We start from the raw sequence: 22,637 nt of genomic DNA on the forward strand, positions 1-22,637 counted from the left end.
ACTGCTGAATTATGCTGACACAACCCCTTTTTTAAGTGCAGGGCATCATTAGTACTCTGCTGTAAAGGCCTCATTTTGCCCGTGGGATCGTCAATCATGCATTTTTATCTTTTTTTGTAAAAGGGTTAAATCACTCAAATTAGACAAAAAGTTCTCATTTAGATCCAGCGGCATTATGCTGTGCTCCGATTTCATGTGCAGATACTGATCTTAAATATGGAACATAAATCTACATTAAGAAATACCAGAAAAGTAAATAATATTTTCTGTGAATTAACCCTTTAATCACACATGAAAACTATGGCACTGGTCTCAAATCCGTTGTATGTTCTAACCCCTTCTGTCTTCAGATGTCAACGAGTGCTTGAACCAAACCGTGTGTGGCCGCGGCAGGTGCGTCAACTCGGAGGGCTCCTATAGGTGCAACTGTTTCCAAGGCTACAAACTCTCCTCCGACAATGTTTGCCAAGGTCAGTCAGACATTACAAGCGTCCCGTATCAGCGTAACCGCTCCGTGATTAGTCCTCCACAGTGGTTCTTCGTAAGCCTTGCGGTACCATTGGAGGAGTCAGCGGGGTTGTCTTTAAATTTCGAGGTCATTTTTCTTTCTTTTTTTCCCCTTCCGTATGTTCCCTCCAGATGTGGATGAGTGCGCGCTTCCGGGAGTCTGTCCCCACGGCCGCTGCGTCAATCTGGACGGCGCCCACAGATGCACCTGTAGCCATGGTTACAGAGTCACTTCAGACAGCAAATCCTGCGAAGGTCTGCAAAAGATTATGTGGAGCTATTGGGTGTAACTTATCGCTGCAAACTTGTCATCTCGCGGCGCTCTCTCGGCGGCAGCGTAATGTCTGCAAATTGTTTCTTTTCACTAGATGTCGACGAGTGCGCAACCGCTAACCCTTGCCCCGCGGGAATTTGCCTCAACACCGCGGGTTCCTACACTTGCCAGAACTGCAGGCCCGGGTTCGGACCATCTGCTGATGGACTGAGATGTCAAGGTATAATTTGCTGTCTAATGATTTACACTAAACTGCAGTTTTGATGATGATACTTTTTAACCAACTTGTGGTGAGTTTGGTCCCTTTTTTTTGGTCTGTTTTCCAGATGTTGACGAGTGTGCCCAGGGTGACTTGTGTCAGGGAGGGGTGTGTGCAAACACGGAGGGATCCTACACTTGCACCAGATGCAAGGCTGGCTACAGAGTGTCTCAGGACCGGCAGAGGTGTGAAGGTAAATTCAATCTCCAGCTGCGCTCCTCGTTCAGTTTTTTTGAATCGTTGCGACTGTTGAAGTCTTTACTCAACCTATCCGGGCAGTTTGTCAATCCACCATTAAATGTTCTCTGCAGCTGCATTCCTTCACGTATTTTTCAGTTTTCATGCTGATGTCAATTCATGTCTGTGCTGGTGTGCGTCTGTTTCGCCCAGATGTTGATGAGTGCCAGTCTCTATCCACCTGTGCCAACGGGATCTGTCTAAACTCAGAAGGCTCTTACACCTGTGAGAACTGCCCTGCAGGCTACAGAGTGTCGTACGATGGGGAACTCTGTCAAGGTTGGTTTATTCAGCGCAACCTGCCACAAAAAACACCAAATAAATCTTGAATTCAGGGACACAGAACCAATGTTGATAAAATACTTCTTGCTCCATGAATCATTTTTGTTCTTGGCTACAAATATGGCCAGGCCTTCCAGTGAATGTCTAAGTGTGCGTATTGTTTCCCAACAGATATTGATGAGTGTGCGCTGCCCACGACATGCCCCCAGGGAACTTGTACAAACACAGAGGGTTCATTCTCATGTGTCATCTGTCAGCCCGGTTTCAGCGTCTCTGAGGATGGACAGCAGTGCGACGGTGAGGCTTCTGATGTTTGTGCAGGAATGTGTTATGTTTGTATACTTGAGCTCAGGTGTGTGTGCGCCCTCTTCTTTCTTTCAAGCATGCCAGACCTTGTCTCAGAGACACAGCTGCGGTTAAATGTGCCAGCTCTGTTTAACAGATGGTTCAGGTTGTATGTAAGCAGCATCGGATGTGGCAGTTCAGCTTCAAAGTCCCTTCATCTGAGCCCAAAAAGTCCAAAACGGTCCTAGACATCACATCATAGCTGGATCCCTGGACCCCTCTGGCTCTGGCACCACTCATCTGATCTTTTCTCAACACAATGAGACACCATCCCTCAAATAGAACAAGATGATGTCAGGCGAATGTCCTGCAGATTGCTCGGCTAAGAAGACAGAGGTGTCGACGTTTGTAATTCCTAGCCCCAGTGATTACGCGTCTAACTGATTACAACTGGCAAGCTTTATTTATTTGAAGCCAGAGATGCTAATCTGGGCTATGATGTGTCTTATGTATTTGTGTCCAGATGTTGACGAGTGCTCGGTGGGTAACTTGTGCCCGGGCCAGCTGTGCTTGAACACCGAGGGATCTTACACCTGCAGGAGCTGTGGAGTTGGGTTTCAGCTGTCTGAGGAGGGACATACCTGTGAAGGTAACGTATTTATTTACTTGCTTACAACTGTTTGGCGTGTCTCTGCGGTCAACATCAAACCACAGAAGAAAAAGAACGCATAAGCCCAGAGCATGATTATAGAAAATCATTACAGCCCTCAGTAATTTGTCATGACATGATTTATGAGATCAATGCAGGAGAACTGTCTGCCTTGACGAAGCCAGTGAGGCTGGATCTGTCATGACTTCATGGGAAGCTGAAAAGGAATGATTATTTAATCGGACTCAAACATGTTCTCAGTTAGTCATGTATAGTATGCTGTGGTGTGTTTTTGAATGGAAGTGTGGGTCTAGCCTGAGAGGAAGATCCCCCACTGATATTTGTCTTTGTGCTGGGAAAAAGTTTTTACAAAACAAGCCCGAGTCCAAGTCAGGCTCTGATAGGATTTTAATAGATGCCTCTGATGCCATGGAAAATATTGAGGGCTTAATTTGAAATGAAGTCAGCCACTCCCCGGCCCCGCACTCGCTCCGTTCACCCAAAGGCAGAACGGAGCCATCTCAATCAGTTAACAAAGGCCCGCACTATTTTCTCCTTTAGAAATACAATCTGTGCTGGCTCGAGGAATTTCCAGTGATCGCATGACGGCGGGCCAGCGACTGTTTGTAGATACAGTAATTATACGCCACCTGTAATAGCTTGCTGTTTTGGATTCGATGACTGTCCCACATACTTATCTTTCCACCCTTTTTAATAAAACACTGTCAGTGCGATCTAATAAAGAGAGCCTTTCTTACTCTATGTTCGGCTAAGCTGAGTCACACTTTTTAACTGATAAGACAGTGGAAGCACAAAAAGTGGGCTCCACAGAGGTCTCTTTTCTTGGGATGATAACCCGAAGCTAACCTTTTGTCCTTCTATCTCTTAGACATCGACGAATGCCAGACTCCAGGTGCTTGCCCCTCGGGCGTTTGCACCAACACAGAGGGCTCCTTCTCCTGCATGGCCTGTGACCCTGGCTTCGCGGCGGCACCCAACGGGCTCTCATGTGGAGGTGCGGTCCAGTGGGTGGCTCGCTGTGGTCACTAAAATTTACGATCCCCAACGCGGCCGTTTTTTAACAGTCATCCGTTCCAGCGCATTATGACCTACTATACTTACTTCTGTAGATGATGCATGACGTTTCTGACATGTTCACTGTGGTCTGGAAGCTCTTGGTCCAGATGACAAAACATGGGCAGATTTGAAATGAGACCAGTGATTTACAGCTGGTGCGAGCGTGTCACGACGGTGACGTCTTTGCATGTGTCATTTCAGATGTGAATGAATGCGAGGACGGCGTCCTGTGTCTGGGAGGCCAGTGTATCAACACCATCGGCTCCTATAGCTGCTCTTGCCCCTCTGGCCTGGAGCTGGTTGACGGCACATCCTGCATAGGTATAAGCACACACGTAGGCCCATGAAATATACCATTAGTGGTAAACTGTTTCTCATGACTTACCTCATGTTGGCATATTGACACAGCTGCGTGACTTGTTCTTGTTTGTGACAGATGTCAATGAATGTTTAACCGTCGGAGGGATCTGCGGAGAAGGAGACTGTCTGAACACTGAGGGTTCTTACTTATGCATCTGTCCTGATGGATATACCACCATGAATGGAAGGACCGGCTGCCAAGGTACAGTCACACTCTGCAGCTAGAACACTAACAGTAATGAGAACTCATTATTCAGATAATTTTATGAGTTTTTTATTCTTGGGTGAGGCAGATTCAGAATTATAGCTAATATTATTATTAAGTGGGGTTTTTTTTGTATTGCTCATGTAGAGTGACTTTGTTGGCTTCAGCACATCCAGTGCGGACAGCCTGTTCTCACCATACTGTCCTGGGTGCTGAGACCAACCCTGCGACCCCTGGCATGGGTGCTCAGGCTGGGCTTGATACGTGTAATGGGCCATGGCCTCATCAACTGTCCCAGCTCACTCTCTCTCAGCTCGGACATCAGTTTGATGTTATTTGAGCCGCACCCAGTGACCCACTGGTCATAGCAAGAAGAAACAAAGAAAAGAAAATGATCATCAACTAAAATAGACTTTTCTACTGGAGCATTTTGCTGTAAAAATACATGAAATAACTGGCTAGGATTTCAGAATTGGATCAGTGTTGTTTCTGGTGGGTCTTGTAAGTAATAAGTGAAGCTAAGTAAACAGCAGTGAAATATCCTGTCATGATGTGAAGCAGGTAGATTCGAAGTTCGGGTCCAGGCTCTTGCAAGACGCTGACATGGCCCTGTAATGAGCAACATTTACTCACACTAGACGACTGGGGTCAGTCCTTGAGAAGGGACATTCTTCCTCTGAGTCTTTGGCCTTGGAGCGCCTTTAGATATCGTCCACAGGCTCTGAGCAAATTGCCCGGCCTGCATCAGGTACTTTGGCTGCCCGCCACAACAAATACTCAGCCCTAATTATCCTATAAATCAGCGGTTGTCGTATATTTTCATGCAGTCTGCCATTGTGTGTACAGCGCTGACACAATGAAAGCCAGATCCCTCTGACATGAGCCTGCAGTGGGAGAAGAAAGAAGCAGGGAGGTTTGTGCGGCTGTGGGAATGAAAGATGGATTTAGTCAGGTGAGGCCAAAATGATGCTTGGCCTTGACCAGAGCAGTCTTTCAGCAAAAACAGAACATGTGTAATAAAAGGCCGACTGCAGACTGAAACACATCTAATCCACATCAACAGGTTGTGCCATAGCCTTGCTGTGCCTTTCAGTAAGGCTCTCGAAGCCCTTGAATTAACTCCAAAACTATCCAGTCACAGCATATTTATGTGTTTACCCAGAGTCTGGATTATTGTTTTTTTATTTCCCCCTGTCTTTGCAAACCGGTATTTACCTTGTCATCTCAAAAAGATTTGTCTGATGGTCAAAGGTTGGAAAACAAAGAAAGGCATTTTCCCTCCTGATGAATTCTCTGCCTTCCCTCCACCTTTTACCGCATTTACCCAAGTACCTTACAAGTTATGCTGTAATGCTGGAATTATCCACCCATCTACAGCTAATCAAGCATGTAGAAATCCTAATTAATTTTTACGAGTCTGAAGGAAATGTTCTCAGCCTGAAAAGTTGAGACCGGTGTGTTTTTTTCATCCTTCGTTTCCTGTTTGCCGGTATACCATTAAGTGCTCCAAAGGGCCAATGCATCTTGCGCTCAGGCAAGCGCTTGATTACACATTCTTTTTGTGCGAAGGAGTGGCGTTCCCTGATGACTTAATGAAGACAGAGGATGTGTGTGGATATTTAGTGGTAATCAATACACAAGAAATTTGGACCCACCCTTTCCGTGTTATCTTTCTTAATCTGTCTGCTGTTCATTTCCCCGTTTGTCCTCCCTAGATGTGGATGAATGCAGCAAAGAGAATGTGTGTGTCCGCGGACAGTGCCTCAACACCGATGGATCTTTCCTATGCTTGTGTGAGGCTGGCTTCAAGTTCGACTCCGATACCGCTGACTGTGAAGGTAAGACAGAATAAAACTCCCTTGTGTTGTCCACTTGTGTTTGTCGTGCCGGTTACTGAACCAAAACCCTGCCCTGACGTTTCTTCTTTCTGAGTAAACCAACATGTCAGCATTAGCCGTTTGATCGTCACGCTACATTAAGGCTTAAGCATACTGGTATAGCACAGTTGGCTATGATTGATTATCTATACCGCATGAGGACCAGGCTCCAGTGAGAGTGTCCAAGCCTGGCTTAGAGGCTTTCCGCAGTGGTCTCGGGGCTGAGGGGTGCCTGGATTACATGGCTGGAGCCCTGAACTCCCTCTCCCCAGAGGGAAGTATGAATGACCCCATTGTGAACAGGAGGTGTTTCTCCCTCTGGAACGTCTCCCTTTTGCTCCTTCACAAGTTCTTTGGTTGCTGTGATAATATTGTTCTTGGCCATTCCTGTTGCCTGCTGCGTTTACTGAGGACAGCTACACCACAGGCCTCCTGGCCGACTCCTGCTGCACAGCCATTACAGTGGAAGCAGAGGAGCAGCAGAGGGAATATGAGTTTGTATGTGAAGTATGTGTTAGAGTCTGATTGCACATGTGGTTGCGCTTGCACCTCTGTTTGTCAGTTACTAACCAACATCTGTCGCTGTCTTTCCTTTGTCTGTGCAGACCAGAATGAGTGCAAAGAGTTTGGGAGCTCAGTGTGTGGTACCTGGCGCTGCGAGAACACCATCGGCTCCTACCGCTGCTTCATGGGTTGCCAGCCAGGACTTGAAGGAGAGCACACCACAGACTGTGGTAAGTGGTGAATTATGTTGAAAACAAAATGCCATTCGGGAGAGTTTCTGGCCATTAATAGGTCGTTAGAGAACTACTAATTAGGATACCACCCAGGTATACTCTAATTGCAGGTGAGTTGCAGGTGGGCAGCACACATAGATGTTCCAAATAGAAACATAAATGACCACCAGTCATTTAGAAATGAAGAAGTTTACACAATTGGAATAAGTGGTGAAAGATCTTCAATAATCCAGTTGCCTTGGCCATAGCGTTATCTATCTATTTTTGGACCATACAAGACCATACAAGTTCAATCAATGTACTATTTGCGTAGTAGCTAAAGATACAGCACAGCCTCAACTCAACTCTTTGGGATAATGATATCAGTTTGGCATGCAGACATGGAGACTGATGTAAATCAAAAACTATCAAGTGCTCTGGGCCTCCCCATGAGGGAGATGATGAGAAATGGCCCCTGAAATTGGCCTTGCCTTTTAGAGACGGGAGTGCACTGTCATTGGATGCATAGTTCCAGAAACCGATAACAGTGTCATCCCTCTGGCAACGGAGCTAATGGAGCGCCTCTGGCAGAGACACAAGGTGGAACCGGATCACCGCTTTTCTTCATTTAAGAGAGGATAGATATTTTCAGCCTTGGATGGTCCCTTATCTCCTTGTCCCCCCCCCTGTTGAGGAGCCCGATCACCTGGCATGGCCAGCTGGGTTTGTGACCTCGAAATTGCATGAGGACTCGTGTTTACTGGCAGTACTAAACCGCTTGGGCTCAAGATATTAATGTGGTTTGATACACAATAATGTTTATTTCTCTTTATTGTGTGGCGCAGTATTCCTTGTCTTTGCCACTCTCATAGCACCATGAATAAATTGGGCTTATGAGGACTATGAGCGACTAAAACAAAAAGCCACATATTTTCATCACATTAAGACAGGAGCCAAACACTCACTGGAGAGTGACAGGCGAGTAGGGGAAAGCAGTCTGAGAGCATCAGAATGGAATGACGTGTTGGGCTGCAAGCAGAAGCGCTGGGTGTTTGTGGGTTATTGTGTGTATGCGATTGAGAGTGTGTGCATGTGGTCGACTTGTTTTTTGTTTTTTCTTGCATCCTCGCGCATGTGTTTGTGTTAGAGAAAGGCAACCAGAGACAGAAATGGCTGTAGAGATGCAGCGCGCCATCACATATTCTCATGACCCCGAGCTTTTTATTGGACTATCAACTGATGGAGATCAGGGGAGAATACGCTGCTGCAAAGCTGATCAGTGACAGATCCGTCTCCGCCCCCTCCATCCCCCTGATCCCGACTACGTGTGGCTGCCTCCTCGCTGCACTTTATGATGTTGTTTGTCTGGCACCAGCTGAAGAGTGCAGAGGCCTGTGGTGCGATAAGGGCTGATAGAAACCAGCTGCTCACCTCTACTCCTTTAACGTCGGAGACAAAACGCTGCTAAGGAGCTCATATAGGTTCACATCAGTGTAGTGATGATGGGTGTGTGATTTAGATATACTTCACTGGTAGGTTTAGTAGCATGTTAAGTTTTGGATGATATAGGATGGCCCACTACCGTTTAATCAATATGGTCTGAAGTTGCTTTACGCCCATTTCTTCTGTAAAGCCAGGCCAATGTCTGCATCTCTTCTCTCACACTCTGCAGCCTGGCTCACTCATAGGTTTTCCTGCAACTTGGCGGGAGACGCAGCATCAGTCCACACTGCCGAAGATTACTGTAATAGGCCCTTTTCACAACAGCCATTTTGACCTGTCAAAGCAGGGTAATCGATAAAATTAATTGTGGTCTTATATTATTTCATGTGTCACAACACATCCAACCAGGCCAGCATGAGCATCATCAGGGCCCTGGCCAGCTTAAATGGATCATGGCCATAATGGTTAGAGGAGCATTTTCAGCTAGCCGCATTTCACATACAATGGCTCTACTGGAGTAGATTGCCCCAGGGTAGATAAAATCATTCAGTTTGAAAGTAGGTATACCTTACATTAGAACACCTTGTTTAACTATTTTCAAGTTAACATCTGTGACACACACTCAATTCTACTAGACGAGACAAGATATTAGAGCAGTGGTGTCAAACTCAATCAGAGAGTGGGCCAATATTTAAGGACTGACTCCAAATCACGGGCCAGCCAGAATAGATATTTATTTAAAATGAGACACAATTTGTCTTTTCAGATGTATTATCAGAAATCATTCATACAGAAATATGAATTTAATTTCTTCCAAGCCTTAATAAAGAATTTAGAATACAACCAAGCTTACTGATTAAACAGGTAATGAGAACAAATTTCAAATGAAAGACACATCTGTGGCCTTTGTTTGTGTGTTACTCTCTATTGGGAGATTTCCACTGAATTATTTCAAATGAAAATGTTTTTTTCTCACAAATTCAACAAATTTAAAGGGGACATAAAGGGGTTGAAAATCTAACTTTCTGAGCTTTTTCTACATTTAGTGTGTCATGTCTGGCAGCTCAGAAAAGCTGATAAAAAGCCATGCAGTCCATTTGTTATGAGTGGTCTGGGAGTGGAAATGTATCATTCAGGGAGTCGTTTCAAATTTGACTCATTTGTGACGTAACTAACTCGCTCTGCCCTGTCAGTCAGTGGTGCCCTCTCGGCTTCAGACAGCTTCCTCCTTCTGGGTTCACAGGTAGTGACGACGCTAGCGAGGGGAAGCCACATTTCGTTTCAGCAAGCATCGTAAACACATCAACAGTGAAGGGGTCCTGGCATGCAAGTTGCTCTGTGCTCGACTGTAAAGGCTCATGAGCAAAATCTTGCGGGTGTGTTCCAAACACTTTTCCCCTTACTGTTTTACCAACTGTTGCCAATGCGACGCAATTTTTCATAAGACATTGTGAGATTAATAGTCCACAGAGTGGTTTCCTAATGTTATCTGTATGTTGTATGAATTCTACACTTTGAATTGACGCCAGAATAAAACAAAACTAGCAGGGCTAACGTGGTGATTACTACACGGTGGAGAGTGGAGCTAACCATGGTGCTAAGTTACCATGCTAAGGCCGTGTTAAACATGCTGCTGTTATTTAGCTAACGGACACTTTCAGTGTGTCTGTGTGTTAGTATGTATGTTAACCGAGTGGTGTTTAGCTGTAGTGATGTTGTCATTTATATTTTAGTAAGTTTTCTGTTTTCTGTGTGCCGTGTGAGCTACCGTGAAACAGTAGGCTAACTGATTTAGCCCATTGTCTGCTAACAGGTACAGTGTTGCTACGTCTTTGTATAAGAGTCTCCATTAACATATTTTAGTATTTAGTGCTCTAATGCGTGTAGCTTGAGCTTTTATGGGTCAACCGTATGTACTGATGTAGCTTCAAAGCGCCGTGCTGCCAAGGCAACCATGAGACTCTGATGAGTTTGTCAATAAAGTTGGGAGGACAGAGCTGATTGACGTACCTGCCTGATGCCAAAAAGTTTAGCTATTTCAAAGCCGTGTGGGATTTATAGTATCAATGGTGATCTCGCAAAATACCTGCGGGCCAGATCTGATAGATAAAAAATATTATCGTGCGGGCCGGTTACAGTTGTCCCCCACGGGCCTTGGGTTTGACATGTATAAACTGGAGGGACTGGAGCAGGCACTCAGCTAAGCTGCATGCGAGACATTTAGTGAACATCTGTAAATTGTAGAATGTAACCCTGGTTGCACTCCCACCCTATAAACACATAGGTCACACACTGTGCCACCCACCACTAAGTCTCCACCTGTGGGAAAACACTGGATAGGCATATTTTCATATAAAATATGTTATACTGTATATTCAACTTAAAACTTACTTACGACTTACAACTTTTAGCCCACTTTAGGCAGTACCGACAATATATCCTACTGTATGTCATGTATAATTGCCATTCATAATTCAGGCACATGGATTTTAGTTTAATTCGTGTAACTCTAGGGGTTGAGGATATTCATTGACATGTCATATCCTATAATATAATAACCTGAGAGGAGATCTTTATGTGGGCCCTGGTTCCATTTGCCCCTACGATGTCACAAAAATCCCAGTTTAACTCATCTGTATGGCTGCCGAGGTATGACCATCTCTCTCCTGTTGCTATGTTGTGAGGCAGTTTGTGTTTTCACTAGACCCTACAAACAGCTCTGCTTTGACTCACAGCCCCCAGTTTGAGGACCAGGCCCTCAACACTCCACAATAGTGGCTTGTTTCACCTCACGATGGGAAGTTGTGGGAGATGCTGCCGTCACCTCAATAAAAGTCCAAGGAGGGAGCTCAGTAACTTCAGGGCATTTTTGTCTGCTTGTAAAAATCATCAAATATTTAAGAAGAGTCCAGACGCTGTAATTTGCTGTTGAGAGGGGCGTTGTTTTATTTTTACTTACCAGCCTCCGAAGGGGCAGCGGTTGGCGTTGGCTCTGCTCGCTGCGCTCGTTTAGATTTAGAGGCCATGACACAAAGGGGAGTTTTTTTTTTCCTGCAGCAAACATCACCCACAAACCTACCATGATGCTGTACACAGGACACAGTGTATGTGTGCATGGGTGTACTTTTCAGGTCATTGTTTTTAGCTTTAATTCGCCGTCATGCTCATAAATTCCCTCGAGCTATGCCCTGTCTTTAATAAGCCTAGCCTAAGGGCGGAAATTGTCTGCGGTCGCTTTCTTGCCAACCTCCCACCGCTGTAAATGTATAGAAACGTGAAGACTTTACCATGTGTGCAACTCCTCGCACTGCTGTGCTCGTATAAGATTGTGTTTTTTCTTAGGAGCATGATATGATAAGATGGCCCCAGGATGTAGGTCTTATGTCAGATGAAGTTCCAAAAATGTGCTTCCCTGAAAACAAATACCTCACCTCAATCTCGCACAGTCGCGTGTGAAATAACCTCTGCATGTGGGTCCAATCAGGCAAGGGGTTGCCCACAGAATATGGGAGAAGTGTGGTCTGCGCAGGGTGAGCCAACAGTCACTTATCCTTATATTCTTGTTGTTCACCACCATGTGCTCTAAATTAACACATGGCACTGAGACCAACTCTTACCCAAATCGCAGCATCACCGCATCCAGGAAACATGTTCCCATGGGTCGGACCATCAGGATAGGTGCTTATTGCTTGTTGGACCTGGGTCGACCCATAACGTCAGCTTCTCCCATCTCAGGTGAACTTCTCACCCTCATCTCCCCTCGCTGCCTCACTTCTTCTCTCCCCGGGCTATTTGGAGCGCCGCATGTTTCCTGACGTAACTGATTATTACATGGAAAGACTTAAGGAAGGCAACCCCGTGTCCTGCTAGTGTGAGACTATCTCTAGGTGGAGTTATCTCATTTTGTGTTATGCGTTATTTCCCACAAACCATTAGCGCCCTGATTACCATGCTGACTCTGTGCACGGATGACAGCTCTAAAGGGCTGATCATGTAATGGTATCACTCAAATACTACCAGATACACGGAACAACAAAAGCCACTAAAACTGTTTTGGTCTCGATGCTCTCATGTGATACTTTGATTGCATCTCAGAGTAACATGCGGTTAGCATCAGATTTTGTTCCATGTTACACATGAATGAAAAGGACTTGATTATTTTGTATATTAGCGGAGAGCTTTCATCGCCTTTTCCCTCCGGACCTCCCAGCTGGTTGTCATTCCAACGTTCACTTCTGACTCCACTTATGCTCTTCACACTTGAGGAAATGTTCCTTAAATTATGATATCCAATACTCACAACTTAATTTAAGAGTATTATTGACCAAGCTTTGGGAATATTCCCCTCGAAAATGTATTTATTCAGTTACACTAAATTTTAAGTGTTTTGGCATCTCAAGCCTTCAGTCGCAAAATGCAAATCCAGAGGGTTGGCGGTTTCCAGTATGTGAACATCCATTCTCCCTCTGTCATCTTGCAGCCATTTGAGCCCACATATCTATTCTAGCAATTTTGCTCCTTTTCAGAATCCTGTGAAAGGTTTTTCAAACGACAAAGACAATGTTGTCTCTGCAGTTTTATTAGCTTGTGGGAGCCCCTGTCTCTGACCCCAGAGGCATGTTAGAGGAGCGGCCAAGTCAAGTTAGGAACACTGACAAGAGGATCAGCCCCCCCCAGCAAGCCTGAGAAAGCAGTTGTCTCCGTTGGAAGACATGACAGAGCCCTGGCCAAGTGAACTCTTCAGATCAAATGGGTTGTGATTCCTCTGGAGCACTTTAGTCCTTTCTCCAACTGATACTGCCTATATGAGTGCTCAGAGGCTAAATAAAACTGCTTTTGACAACGTGTGAATGATGGTGCTTTTCACACTAAAAGTCAGTTTGTTGTAAATGTCTGAACATCTTATCTTTTAGTTAGGAGACTGCACTTTAAATTTAAATTCAAAACCACTGTGACTCAATTATTTTTTTTTTTCCATATTTGAAATAGGTCTTCCTGTTTTTCTTCTGATCACTCCCGAGGAGTCACTATTAGTCATGGAAACTTTGAATGGAGCGTTCACGGAGTGTTGTTATGAAACTGAAAAGTCAACAAAAAATCTAATTATACTTACGATAAAACAGACATAGTGGAGTGTCCTTTATCATCAGTAAAGGTTCATATTAGTCAAGAGGCCTCTCGGTCTTGACAGGCACTGATTGAACTTGCTGGCTTTGTTTCTTTATAAACTGAAGAAAAGATGCATATTTTTCCAAAGAGGTTACAGATACATTTTTTATTAAATTGTTGTAAGAGCAGACCAAAATCAATATAGATCAGGAAAAGCCAACTTATGTGGAGGTTAATGTATTTTAGAATAACAGTATTTACTAAAATATGTAGTTTAATAGGACTGAAAGTTGGCTTAGAGAGATAAAACAACGTCAACTGGACTGGTTTGAGTTTTCTTGAAGACATTTCACCACTCATCCATGTGGTTTCTTCAGTTCTGAATGACTAGTGTGGAGTTGAGGTTTTTATTTGGGTGGTGTTCGCTGGAAACTCACAGAATCGGAAATCTGGCCAGTTTCTGGCCATTAATGTGTCGTTGTAGAACCACTGATTGTGAAAAGAAAAACGATACTACCAAGGTTAATTTGAACAACATCCCCAAACTGACCCTTTGTTGGCCTTCTGATTGGTCGCTGACCCACCAACGAGAGGGCTCCTGCCATGGTTACCGTTGCTAATGTACTTTTATTTAGACAAACAAATCCAACGGATAAACCTTTTTGTCAAAGCAGCGTGAAACTGAGAACATGAGGAATTAAGCACAGGAAAATGGTAAGAAGTACTGCATGAGGCACTTGTGGAGCGTCACATGATATCCAGAACACAATCCTGAAATGTTTTTTATTCTTTTCCCCACACCAAAAATAAATGCCACTGGATTTGGCCATATGAACAACTGAGGCTTCTTACTGAGGCTTCTTTTTCTTCTTATGGATCAGAAGCATTTAGCATTTATACATGTAGCTGTTAATGTCATGACATGTACACAACTCACCCCAAGATATTGAAGTCCATGTTGCCTCTGTTTAGAAGATATTTGAGACCCTCCAAGCTCTGGAGATGCTGACTAATAGGGTCCAGAACGGGGGTGTCAGACTCATTGTAGTTCATGGACCACATTGTATCCAATTTAATCGAGCCAGACCAGTAACATAATAGCATAACATAGCATAGCATAGCATAATAACGACAACTCCAGGTTTTTCCCCTTGTTTTAGTGATGTTCAGCTTTGGGTGTCAGTGTTGTGTTATGTGCGCAAATCTTAAAGCAGTGTGATCCTTAGTGGCCAAATTAGGAATAGGTGCCAATTTTATTGAAAAATTGCAGTTGTCTTCTATGTAATTTATCCTGCGGGCCAGACTAGACCCTGTGGCGGGCCGGTTTATGTCTGCAGGCCATGTGTTTGGCACCCCTGGGTCTAGAGTTCACATGGAGGAGAGACAGTTTTAAGTTTTTATGTACTTGTCAACGGGACATTTTTTCACGTTTAGTCACAATTTAGAGTTTTAATGCCAACAAGTCTACAGGTTTTTAACATTTTTCTACAAAAATGTACCCATGCAGAGCAGTGGTTTGTCTAACATAGCAACAGTAACCTGCAATTGACAAAGAGCCAATTGCAGGTGAGTCTTAGGTCGTTAACAGACCCTAGTCATGTGAGGTTCAGGTGTGCACTGTTTACAGATGTTCCAAATAAAAACCTAAACTCCCAAACGTTAGCCTTGTCTTAAATACACCCTGACTTCTTGGATGACGGAGAATCTTCAGAGACATTTTGGCTAAAAGACGTCACCAGACTTAGTAACTTGCGAAGGAACGGACAGAAACTGGCGGCAAGCCAAACTGACCAGAGAACAGTTTCACGTGCCCGAAGTGTGATCATTAAAGGCCCTGATTGTTTTTGAAACAATTACAATCAGCCTTGCCGCCCTACAGTATCAGCCTCTGGCCTCTCCGCCGTACTGGAGATGCCAAGAAATACTAAATCATGTACTGTATGTTAGAAATTGCTAACAAATGTTGCCTTTAAACACCGAATAGTGGAGTAGCTGCTGTTACAAAGTCCAGCGTTAACAGCTCGACAAGCTGCTTTCTCACTGACACGTATCATATATTTCCTCCCACGGTTTTATCAAGCTTGTTCTATGATTTATTTCAATGCAAACTACAGTGGACATGCCAGGTTTAAGTATATCTTCTATTTTAGGTGTAAAGTTCTTGTGATCTCATTGCTTCCAAAGTACCACTTGGTCTTTTGAAAGAGATGGTGTTTAGCAGATTTATTGATTAGGATGGAAACAATTGCTGCCAGAAAGCTGACAAATAAAACCCCTCATGCCAGACCAGAATTCTCCATTTTTCTCCAGCTGCTTGTAAAGTGTCTGAGTGAATACTGAATGTTGGCTGTGGGCTGTAAACTCCCAAAGAACAATTCATATACACTCAAATGCACAGTGTGGATGCACAAGGAAAGTCTCCCCAGATTAATCAAAGAAGTCCAAAGTTTGAAAAACCTCTTAATGTACTGTCTAATCTGTACACTGTTTCTGACATGTTATGATGGCAGTGATTCCTGTTGTTATTGTACGGTCAGAATAGTAGTGCTGTTTATTTGGAACCCCTCCGCAGTGTTTACGGAGGCAGTCCGAGAGTGTGTCGTGCAGATTGACACTGTAAATATTGATGTTGTGCTCACCTCTCCACGGGCTCGCAGATATTGACGAGTGCGCCAATGAAACCATCTGCGGTAACCACGGCTTCTGCGAGAACACAGATGGCTCCTTCCGCTGCCAGTGCGACCGAGGCTACACCAACCCACCCGGGGACATGAGCAGATGCGTCGGTGTGTAACTTCTGTCTGGTATTGTAGATTACTGCTTGCAAAGTGTGACGATAATCAGTGTTTGGTGTTTTTGGAAAGACCAAAACTAACAATGAATTCATCCTATTAACAAGTACTGACAGTGTTGCCAAAGACTGATGTATTTATAACTGTTTGATTAATGTTTGCTGAAGACTACTGTGCCCAAAGGTTTTAGGACATTATTTAGCAATTTTTAAAAATTAAAAAGTCATTTTATTGCCTGTTTTTTTTTTTTAGATTCAAAAGCTTATTCTTGGGACTGACAGCCACAAATCAGGTTAGGGAAACTGTTAAAATATGAAGAGATAAAGTGTGGCAAAACTCCAAAAAGATCAAAACTAACAAGAAATCATTAAAAAGTACTGTCAGTGTAACCAAAGCCTGAATATATGTAGGTTCGCTGTTATGAGCCCCCCAAAATTCACTTTTAACATCTGTTTTAATAATGTTTGGTAAAGACTACAGTGCCCAATGGTTTTAGGAAATTATTTTTCCATTTTTGAAATTCCAAATTATTGTTTATGTCCGGTTCTCTAAGTTGGTAGGAAAATGGTAGGAACCAATATTCTTGGACCTAAGAGCCACAAAGAAGATTGAGCAAATCTGAAACTATAAAGTGACTGAGTACTTGTCTCCTTTTTTTTGAAATTTCAAGTATTTACTATGAAGAGATTTTTTTTTTCGTCACTGGATATCCATCATCTGGATGTAGTGTCTTCCCTTTATAGAAACTACACAGATAAATGACACATGGTTTAATGTATATATAAAAAATGTCACTTAGATATGATGTATTCTTCCAATAACCACATGGTAAAGACATGTGTAACCTTGCTCCGAACTGGTAGGGCGCATGCCTGTGTGTACGTGCCTGATCCTAAACTGACCTCTCGCCCTCCTCTCGTGCCTTTCTCAGACATAAACGAGTGCGAGATGACCATGGCGCTGTGCGGGGAGGCCCTGTGTGAGAACTTCGATGGCAGCTTCCTGTGCATCTGCCCCAGCGACAATCAGGAATTTGATCCCGTCACCAGCCAGTGCCGCTCCACGGGTAATAGAGCAGGTCTAGCACTCACAGTGACTCACGGGACTTAATTCTTCATCCCATCATTGGGAGACGGAGTTATCCCTGATTTAATGAGCCGTCTCTCATTGTCCAAACAGGGGTGACGAGGTGGACGCTCCTCGTCTCCTAGAGTGTCTTTTGACCTGTCTGTTTCCATGGGTTTTTATAGGCCGGAGCCGGGGTTGGGTAGGGTGCCTACAAAAATTTGAATTATCCTAATCCCTCAGACAAACGATGAAGTAACTCCTCCATTAGAGCCAAGCCAACGCCCTAAGGCCCTAGTTACTGTAAACCCATTCCCCCACCAAGACAAACAAGGATAAAGTGTAGCGATTCCCAGTTAGAGGTAAAGACACGTTGCTCTCTTCGATTTTAATGCAATGTAAGTGCAGAGGTTGCAAATTTGCAACGTATAGCAGTTTCAGAATAAGTCTTTTGAGCCATGGAAATACCATCACATCCCCAGCTTGATCGACGAATGTGTACACAAATTGGGTATATTTACATTATTAAGCGGCTCACCCCCAACGGGGATGTTTTTTTTCTTCTGCCCGGGCTCTAAACCCCAGTTATGCTTTTGTAACTTTTTGCCACATTCCGCTGTTTGCTTTCGACGTGTGTTAATCAATCATGTGAGAGTGAATGGTGCGTTGACTCACATGCCAGTGTTTCCATTTGGCTAAGCCAGCAGCTTAAGGGCGAAATGCCTGAGCACATGCCTTTGGCCAAATGAGCAGGCTCAGCAGCGGCGGGACGGGGGTGATGCAGGTAGTCTGCTGGAAGCATGTGAACAGGATCTACTGTTGCTTTGCGCGCTGGTATATTTTTTTATTTGTTTGTTCATATGTGGGCGGCACAGTGGAGAGGTGGTTAGCATTGATGCCTCACAGCGAGAAGATCCCGGGTTCGAATCCCATGTGGAGTTTGCATGTTCTCCCTGTGTCTGCGTGGGTTCTCTCCGGGTTCACTCCGGCTTCCTCCCACCGTCCAAAGACATGCTGGTTAGGTTCATTGGTGATTCTAAATTGGCCGTAGGTGTGCATGTGAGTGTGAATGGTTGTCTGTCTCTCTGTGTTAGCCCTGTGATAGACTGGAGACCCGTCCAGGGTGTACCCCGCCTCTCGCCCAATGACAGTTAGGATAGACTCCAGCAGACCCCACGACCCTTAACAGGAACAAGCTAATGAATGAATGTTCATATGTGAAGGACAGGTACAGAGAAACAATTGCAGAGCAATGTCCAATGTCCTGTACACGTGTGTGTAGCCGAAGCTAATTTCTCTTAATGGGCATATTAGCGTTTACAATTAATACAGACTAAGAACAATAAAAGAAATGGCAGCAGCCTGCAACGAACAAAGAATTAAATAATATAAAATGAGTTGAAAGTTTAACCACGATTTTAGCCTGGCTCACATCTCATCAGAATATGAGTCTGGGAACACGCCATTTGGATTTCATCAGTGTTTCAACAAATACTTCTGAACATAATTAGATAGTCCAGCTACCAATCAAAGACATTTTTGTTGTTAACAAATTCAACTCTACAGCATTCAGATGACGTGTATATTACTCTTCTGTCCATCAATGCATAAATCCTGCCTAAACAACTGGATTGTCCCGGCAGATCAACTTTCCTCCACAAAAACCTAATTTTCAAAATCTTGAATCTGCTTTAATCTGTCAGGCCGTGAATTATAAAGGGCCTGAACTTTGATTGTAAAAGCATTGCAGTGTCTAATTCCGCAGTTTCCTTCAGATGTACAGTATTTCGGGGTTAAGAGCAGTATATGGAGCCAGATGGTAGAGAGACTTACATGTATATGGATGAAGTATTTAATAAAATAGTCGAAGCTGAGTGAACTATACTTTTGAAAATATTACAGTGATGAAATCCCTGTAAGTTTTCCTGGCCAAACCTTATATACACAGTTTGATTATAATGTGGTTTGATAGATAGAGTATATTGTCTGAGGCCAAGAAACTGTAGCATGCATAAATGATGAAGCAGTATGAAATGGTAACTAATGTCCAGTTTGGCTGAAGGTTTGGTGATAGGTCCTAACAGTTCTACCTACTCATCTTAACAGATTTGAGTAGAAGAACGTCTGTCAATGATAATTTGTACTCCTCAATCACCAAGTCCCTCCCAAACACACATGTTCTCTTCTGACCACGACCTCAGACCTCCTCTCTGGCCTTAAAGAAATGCTTTCTTTGTCCATAAACAGCTGCGATTGACACCACGCCCGTCCCTCCGTCCACTTCCTTAGCCGAGGAGAGGAAGGAGTGCTACTACAACTTGAATGATGCAAACTTCTGCGACAACGTCTTGTCGCGCAACACAACGAAGCAGGAGTGCTGCTGCACGGTCGGCGCCGGCTGGGGCGACAACTGTGAGATCCACGCTTGTCCCCTCCAGGGAAGAGGTACAAGAAAGGGTTAATGGGAGTACAATGCAGACACCTTTTTTCAACCTTTTAGAATGTTTCCCATCTGTAATTAACGCTTTTTAAATTTTATTTTCCAGCTGATTTTAACCAGTTGTGCCCTCGTGGCACTGGGTTATTACGCATGCCGGTTTCCTCTTCCCAAAATCTCGGAGAACAACAGCTTTACATAGGTACACACTCTCGCTCATACATACTTTTTTCTATTGAGTTTTTATTGCTTCCCCTCGCAATAAGCTTTACATTGGCACAAAAAGGTGTAATGTCAGACCTTGTTATATTTCAACCCGTAAAGACAGACGTAATCCCTCGCCACATTTATGAGGCTGTCTCTACAATTAGCCCCAGGTTTAAGGGAATACCTGCCCGCATATCTGACTAATCACTATAATTTCAGTGTGTCCTGACGGCTTCTTACAAGAGGAGAGAATTTCATGTTGGGTGCCAAAGCTTTTAGAAGCAGTGTTATGTTCTGACAGTTGTTGCTTTGCCGCTTGTTTATGTGGTGTGAACCTCTCTCCTCCCTCAGATGCAAATGAGTGCGAGATGTTTGGACCTGAAATTTGCAAGAACGGACAGTGTTCCAATCTCTTTTCCACCTATACCTGTTACTGTCGCTCCGGTTTCTACTATGACAACATCCGGCTTGAGTGTGTGGGTAAGAGATGACATCCAAAACATCATCACTATACTGAACCTGAACCTATTATTTGTTGCTATGTAGACCTCTTGTAGACCATATTTATTGTCAGTCTTGATGCACCCTCAACCAGTGTGAAATTCCAGGGATCATCCATTTTATTTTATACAAAAACATCTAAATCAGTGGCACACAATCAAAAATGTATTGTGAAAGCTTTCATCTCATACATGTAGTATTTTTACTAACGTGTTAACCTTTTACCAGTGATTTATGCCCTTTTGCATGTGTTCTCAGATTACGACGAGTGTGAATTTGAAAACGCCTGTGACAACGGCGCGTGTGTGAACACGGCCGGGTCTTTCAACTGTTTCTGCAGCCCACCATTAGTCCTGGATAGCACGCGCCGGCGCTGCATTAGCCTCAACTATACAGAAGGTGCTACACATGCGCACAAGAGCATACATATTTGTGATATTTTTGGATATTCAAAGAAGCTTTTTTTTTTGTCATTTGTCTCGCTTTTGTCGCTTTGTGAAAACAATCCCATTCTGTCTCACAGAAGCTGCAGAGCATGAGGCCGATGTGCACGTGGATATTTGCTGGCAGCGACTTGAGGGGGACAACATGTGTGCAAGCCCCTACCAGGAAAGTAGGACTACCTATACTGAATGCTGCTGTCTGCACGGCGTCGCCTGGAGTGGACAGTGTGCCTTCTGTCCCGGGAAAGACTCTGGTGAGAAGCAAATGCATATAAAATAATAATGATATAATGTATTTTATACATCAGTGCTGATTATTGCTCTTCCGTGTGTGCTGTTCTGCACAGAGGACTATGCAGTAATGTGCAACCTGCCCCGGAGAGGAGGTACTGATAGTCTGCGAGGGGGACTGGGATATGAGTACGGTCCTGAGGATCCTGTAGAGCCATTTGTTCCTCCATACTGGGATAATTATGGCGGCCCTGCACCGTATGACGTTCCTGAGAGCGTTCCTCTCTTTAACGACAATGACTACAGCGTTCAGCGGCCACCAGTCCGAGTTCCCGTCCCACGACCACGGGAGCGCCTGCCACAACCAGTGGACCCCTATGCTGGTGGGTTTTTATGATTTTAGTTTGGATTCATTGAGTAGTTTAACATTTATAATAATTTATAATTTATAATAAATGGAATATAGGTGTTTTACATATAAATGAACGTCCATTACATTAGAGCTCTTGCCAGATGAATATACACAATGCTGATTGGGTAAAGTAATGTAAAATATTTTAAAGTATACCACTTTTTTACCACTTTTTTTTTTTTAATCTGGTGTCTGTGGTGACATTTCCAAGCTGGTGCACTGCTAGCGATGCGTTTTACGTTTTTCAAAGCTGAAGAAGGGTTCAGTCAGGCTGCAAAGTCACCGGTCAGCTGTAGCAACTGGAAGCACGATGGAAAAACCTAGGGAGTGTCTAAACATAATTTACTACTGATGTGGGTGTTCCGTATTTGAGATCACCAAAAGGGCAGAAGTGACTGAGGACAGACCCAAATGGTGACATACACCAAGAAGCCATACCATTATGACAGCCTGGTCATTATCACCGGTGAATAACACTGAGTGTCTCATTATCATGGCATCTGTCAGTGGGCGGGATGTATTAGGCAGCAAGACAAGAATTTTGCTCTCAAAGCTGGTGTGTTAGAAAAAAAGAGAAATATAGAAGGATTTGATTGACTTTGACAAGGGACAAATTGTGATGGCTAGTGGGTCAGAGCGTTGCCAAAACTGCAGCACATTTCACTGTGCATTGAACTTTGTGTAGTATCAGAACTGGACCACGGAGCAAGAGAAGAAGGTAGCTTTGTCTGATGATGATCTTTGTCATGGTGGTGTGCTTGGTCTTTGACAATGACCAGGTGGTGGTGTGCATCAGAGTTGCATCCACATAAATACCAGGACCCAGATCTCCCAGAAGAACATTGTGTCGTAATGAGATCATCAGTGTTATTCACTTTACACGTGTTTGTGGTGTTTATGATATGACTGATCGGTGTACATTTGTATGACACATGATGTGTAATTCCTGTCACTGCCAAAAGGAAGAGACACATGTTCCTCATTGCAGCTTTAATTTGTTTATTATATGAGTTACATTTAAAACACACACACACCAGAACATGAACTGACCTTTTTCATAATGACATAATTTAGTGAACATAAAAACCGTTTACTGTATATAAAACTGTAAAAAAAAAATCTATGCTATGAGTTAAAACAGCTGGCAGGTCTTGAGGTTCCTTAAAGGGTTAATGAAGACCTGATACTTCACAAGTTGTTCTGCATGTGGTATTTTTTTCTATCTTTTAAGTTAATGCAAAGAGAAGCATTCGCAGAAATCCACTTTTT

The 22,637-nt window shown here is 43.8% G+C and overlaps 1 protein-coding gene across 1 annotated transcript in view; it reads left to right on the forward strand.

Annotated features, from left to right (window-relative positions):
• LOC311505122 (latent-transforming growth factor beta-binding protein 2-like) overlaps nucleotides 1–22,637 on the forward strand; it is a gene marked incomplete at its 3' end in the record, with an annotated part of 83,379 nt that overhangs the window by 58,420 nt on the left and 2,322 nt on the right. Inside the window, 20 exon segments of the mRNA XM_084568528.1 lie at nucleotides 351–470; nucleotides 640–762; nucleotides 876–1,001; nucleotides 1,108–1,233; nucleotides 1,431–1,556; nucleotides 1,731–1,856; nucleotides 2,368–2,493; nucleotides 3,383–3,508; nucleotides 3,772–3,891; nucleotides 4,007–4,132; nucleotides 5,851–5,973; nucleotides 6,618–6,746; nucleotides 15,938–16,066; nucleotides 17,004–17,138; nucleotides 19,385–19,582; nucleotides 19,684–19,776; nucleotides 20,133–20,261; nucleotides 20,541–20,681; nucleotides 20,806–20,979; nucleotides 21,073–21,339. Coding sequence (XP_084424654.1) covers nucleotides 351–470; nucleotides 640–762; nucleotides 876–1,001; nucleotides 1,108–1,233; nucleotides 1,431–1,556; nucleotides 1,731–1,856; nucleotides 2,368–2,493; nucleotides 3,383–3,508; nucleotides 3,772–3,891; nucleotides 4,007–4,132; nucleotides 5,851–5,973; nucleotides 6,618–6,746; nucleotides 15,938–16,066; nucleotides 17,004–17,138; nucleotides 19,385–19,582; nucleotides 19,684–19,776; nucleotides 20,133–20,261; nucleotides 20,541–20,681; nucleotides 20,806–20,979; nucleotides 21,073–21,339 — 2,763 coding nt within the window.

Source organism: Chelon labrosus (genome assembly GCF_963514085.1).
Source record: "Chelon labrosus genome assembly, chromosome: 20".
In the NCBI taxonomy this organism is placed as follows: domain Eukaryota; kingdom Metazoa; phylum Chordata; class Actinopteri; order Mugiliformes; family Mugilidae; genus Chelon; species Chelon labrosus.